Source organism: Benincasa hispida, chromosome 4 (genome assembly GCF_009727055.1).
Source record: "Benincasa hispida cultivar B227 chromosome 4, ASM972705v1, whole genome shotgun sequence".
Classification (NCBI taxonomy): Eukaryota; Viridiplantae; Streptophyta; class Magnoliopsida; order Cucurbitales; family Cucurbitaceae; genus Benincasa; species Benincasa hispida.
This window is the reverse complement of record NC_052352.1, coordinates 53,718,613-53,723,399: the sequence shown is the minus strand read 5'-3', so window position 1 is coordinate 53,723,399 and position 4,787 is coordinate 53,718,613. Positions and strand designations below refer to the sequence as shown.

Genomic DNA, 4,787 nt, shown 5'->3' with positions numbered 1-4,787 from the left:
TTTAAAACATTGAGAATAAAACTAAAAGAAACAAAATAGGTAGGAGGAGGTATTTTGTTAAGAATAAAACTTACCTCTTGCAAGAAAACAGTAATTTTTTTTTTTACTAAATCATAAAAATCGATAGCTGTTAATCATCATTTTCTGTTAACTTTATTCTTTTTTTTTTTTTTCTGCATTCAATCTCTTATATTAACATTTTTCATAGGAATATTTTATATAATGGAATAGTATAGAACACTACTCTCATTAAATTGTTGCCATATTAGCATTGTTTTAAAAAATAATGTGAGGTTTATTAACATAAAACAATTATTTATAAAGAAAAATTCTTGATGTCAGCATAAATAGTAGTAGATATTCCCAAGAGTACTAAAAAATTTTCCCTTACATATAAGTGCTTGTAAAGTATACGTAACCCAATAAGCACTTGACATATAAGTGGAAAATATTTGTATCGAAAAATCTGATGACAAGTGTCTCGAATAAAAAATAAAATAAATACAAGATAGATAAATACTTGAGTGCATCTTAGACTGCACCACATCTTTCAGGTCTACTCCAATTATAAACAACATAAAAAAATTTTAAAAAAATTAAAAAGGAAGAAAAATTATTGCAAATAAATTACACAAACATCGTTGCAACTCAAGATACACATCAATTTTTTTTAATGATATATTAAATGTTGGCTAAATGATTGCCAAACACGGGATGAAAAAGTAGTATTCTTTAATGATGGTTTTTTTTTTCTTTTTTAGGAGGTCAACACAAAATTTGTGTTGGGACTACTTCTTTATATTTGTAGAATTCAGCCCAGATGATGAATAATATTTGGCCTTTCTTTGCTGATCCAAACGTGAGCCCAATTCTTTTGCCCTAATTTAATTTAGTTTGGTAGAAAACTTGGCTAACAATCGTCCACGATCTTCTAGATGCTTGACACGTGGTTTGAACCTTTGTCTGATGGAGGTGAAAGAAAAATTGGCTTTTCTGATGGGTGTTTAATCAGAATTAATTTTCTTTCTCTCTTTTGCTCTCTTGTTCTCTCGTTCTCTGTTCTTTCAAATTCCTTACACTTCTTCTAACCCTAATGTCTTCTTGTTTGATCTGTGCGACTGCTTTGAGTAAACGATGAAAGAAAACATTGAATCGTGTAGACGATGTGAAGAAGAAATGAAGAGCAAGCATGCAATGGTGTAGACGAAGGGAAAAAGGGATGGAGAAACACAACGATATATGTGGTTCGGCTTATTGATGCCTACATCCACGGGAAGGAGGGAGATTTTTATTAAGAGCTAAGTCACAGATTCTTTCTTTTATAGAGTTCAAGTTCTTCTTGAAACTTTTGTATTGTATGCTACAAAGTTTGTAAATGATGAGTATTTATACTAATTTCTGATACAAGTAGTTACAATAACTGACTGTAAAAGTTAAAGAAATGTGGAATAGTTCTTGAATGCTGAATGTTTGAGCTTATAATCTTCAATTTGTTTGATAAATTTTGTGGTATTTAATGAATAATAATTAGGTGTAGCCACATGTTTTTTCTTATATGGTAAAAAAAAAAAAAAATAAATCGAATTTTTAAAATTTTTCTGCCAAATGGCGAATTTTGATTGGGCCTGTCAAATCCCACTCAGTTTCCTATAAAATCCTACCAAATTTCATATCATGGCTCCCCACCATACAATTTAGATACAACAATACAAATAAAGGCAGGCATGGTTGTTCCAAGTGAAATCCAAGAAGAAACCCAGATGGAATTAGGAGCTGAAGAAAAGTACTTTTGGACGATTGAAAGTACTGATGTGCCAAACATGATTATCTCAACATCTAGCGATCAGTTTTGTTGTCGAACAAGCTGTAATTACAACATTGATCATAATAAGAGGAGCAGCAGCGCAGAAAGGGTGGACGAAAGGAAGCAGAGGCGGATGATATCGAACCGAGAATCGGCTCGAAGGTCCCGAATGAGGAAGCAGAAGCATGTGAGGGAGCTTTGGTGTCAACTTGTTAGGCTATGCACTCAGAACCATGCGCTTGAGGAGAAGCTGAGGCGTTTGATGGAGTCTCAGCAACGCCTTCTCCAAGAGAATGCCAGCCTTAAGCAACAAGCTTCTGCTTTTCGCCAGATCCTTATGGATATGGAACTTGAACAACAACTAGTCAACCAATTTTGATATATACACTCATGTGAAATAGCTCTTTCCCCTTCGATACGGTTTTCAGTTCGGTTTTGGAGTTGTTCTCAAGTAATGAATAAAAATGTGTTTTGATGGTGTGTTATAAATCCTTCTTATTTAGAGTATTTGGCTTGAATTTTCAAGTATTTAATTTTGAAACAAGTCATTTTGGAAAAGAAAATAATAAAACTATTAAAAATATTTACAACATACAACAAAATTTTAAAACTATCAGTGTCTATCAATGTCACTGATGGATACTGATAGAAGTTCTATCAGTGTCTATCAGCGTCTATTTTTTATAGTTCTAAAATTTTGTTATATTTTATAAATATTTTGGTTTATTTTTCTATATTTGATAACAATCCTTTTGAAAAACTTTCAATGTTTATTTTAAACCGTTTTTATCAAAAGAATTTAAATGAAAATGTCTTTTTAAAAAATATTTTTTCACATAGTCAATATAAACCGACCCTTAATATCATCAAAATCGAAAATAATAACTTAAATAACAATTATAATTTTTAGGAGAAAGTTTCAGTGTATTGCACCTATCAAGTATTGCTCAAACTTTTTACAGGACGTAGAATCTAATGTAATTGTGATTATTGTGATAAAAAAAAATTATTAAAGGGACTTTTGTTTTTCTGTTTTATCTTTTTAATACAAAGGAAAACATTAAAATAAAATAAAATAAAAAAACTAAAGGAAGGTAAAGAAAAAAAAACCCCTAAACTTATCCATTTGTATCCATTTGGACTCTATATTTTTAATTTCATCGATTTTAACCATAAACTTATATATGTATTAATTTTAATCGTGAACTCGATTTCTACTCATTTACATACTAAATTTAACAAAAATATAACTACATGTATTTTTCAACACAAATATTAGAAATAATAATAACGCATAAACATAACCAAACTAGACTTAGATTAACCTTATTAAGAAAACTATATAAAAGCCACGTCGATCACTGAATCATAACATATAAAACAAAAATTCAAAATAGCCCAAAGCTAAGAACAAAAGCTAATTAATTCAAACCAAAGTTTAAAAAATAAGTAAATAAAATAAAATAAGAATCCTAAAGTTCTTGTGTTAATACTAATCCATCTGACTTTGCACGTTCATGTAACAGCATTTTAAAAGCGAAAGATGAGCACAAAAACACCTAATTCTTGATAAATTTTCTTCAAATAGAACATACAATGGATTATCAAAATTTCGTCAACAAATCATTTGATATTTTGTGCTATGTTGGACAAAAGTCAAACTTTCACTCATCTAGTTGTTTAATCACTCAGCCTTTCAATCACTACAAGAAATTTGATCTTTGATGTTGGATTTAAAAAACTAAACACAATGTACAATGTTGGTTTCTAGAGAAAAAAAAGGGATCTTTAATGTCGGTTTTAAACCGACATTGAAGATGTATATTAACGAGGCTACAATGTCGGTTTAGAACCGACATTGTAGCTACCCATTTATTTTTTTCTCCTAGCAAAGTTCCTCTACTTAATTTATCTAGGTTTCAACTCTCTCCTTTCTCACAAAAATCTCCCAAAACCCTCTCGCTGCCGTTCACCATCTCCTTGTCGGTGTCATGCAGATTCGTTCACCAGCGTCATCATCAGCTCAGCTCCCTTTCGTGCAAATCCGTTGGTGGCAATCCGTTTGTTTTGCGCAGTGCAGATTCCTTCGGTTCGTTCTTATCCGTTCGGTTCGTGTAGATCCATCCATTTCGTGCAGATTCGTCCGGGTTTCGTGCAGATTCATCCAAGTTTTGTGCAAATCTGTGGGTTTCGTGATTCAACTCGGCTTTGTGCATATTCTTTGGCCGTTGTTTACCATTGTTTTTTCTTTTAAAAATTTTCTGTGTTCTCCATGTTCATTGAAGATGTTCTTTTACCAACAGCAACCAGGAGTGTAGTTTCGGTGCTACCACAACAATAAATTCTTCTTATCAATTACAAATGTTTTAGTGTTCCTTGTGAAACATTTTGATGTTAAATACAATGGTTTTTCAGTTCGTTGATAAGAATTTGTAATTGATATGAAGTGATAAGAACTCTTGTGGTGCGGAGGTATTGTCAATCGACTAGAGGTGGTTTGCTTAAGGATGGCTAGGGATATTGTCAATCGACTATAGTGTTGTGCGGAGGTCCAGAAATTGTGTGCTTCTACTGTGGAGACCTATGATTCTATGTGTTGTGCCCCTATATAGACTGTATGCAAAGAAGAGAAACATCGAGTAAGATCTCAATCACTTCGATTATAAGAAATTTTTCTTATCAATTACAAATGTTTTAGTTTTTGTGCTGCTCTCAACAAGAAATTTTTGAAGGACATCATACATGAGGATTTCCATGAGCAGCGGAATGATTGTTCCAAATTCCATTCAAAATTGAACATACACAATTACAGTCAAGAAACGGAAACTAAAAGGTCATGCATAATACAAAATTACAGCATGCTTATAGATAATCAAGGGAAAGATTATACATACCTTTGAAGACTCATTCTTCAAACTCCCTCGAGCACGAACGCTCGTTCAATCTCCTAGACAGCAATACACGAATGCTCGAACACAAAAAC

At 32.1% G+C, this 4,787-nt stretch overlaps 1 protein-coding gene across 1 annotated transcript; it reads left to right on the top strand.

Annotated features, from left to right (window-relative positions):
* Positions 1–1,723: 1,723 nt before the first annotated feature.
* Positions 1,724–2,280, top strand: LOC120076881 (basic leucine zipper 43-like). The gene has a single exon (XM_039030830.1). It carries the CDS (start codon positions 1,725–1,727, stop codon positions 2,181–2,183), a length of 459 nt encoding a protein of 152 aa, XP_038886758.1. The 5' UTR covers position 1,724; the 3' UTR covers positions 2,184–2,280.
* The last annotated feature ends 2,507 nt before the right edge of the window (positions 2,281–4,787 follow it).

Excerpts from the sequence above, each read along its gene's own strand:
- LOC120076881 (XM_039030830.1), top strand. The coding sequence starts at position 1,725 with ATGGTTGTTCCAAGTGAAATCCAAGAAGAAACCCAGATGGAATTAGGA.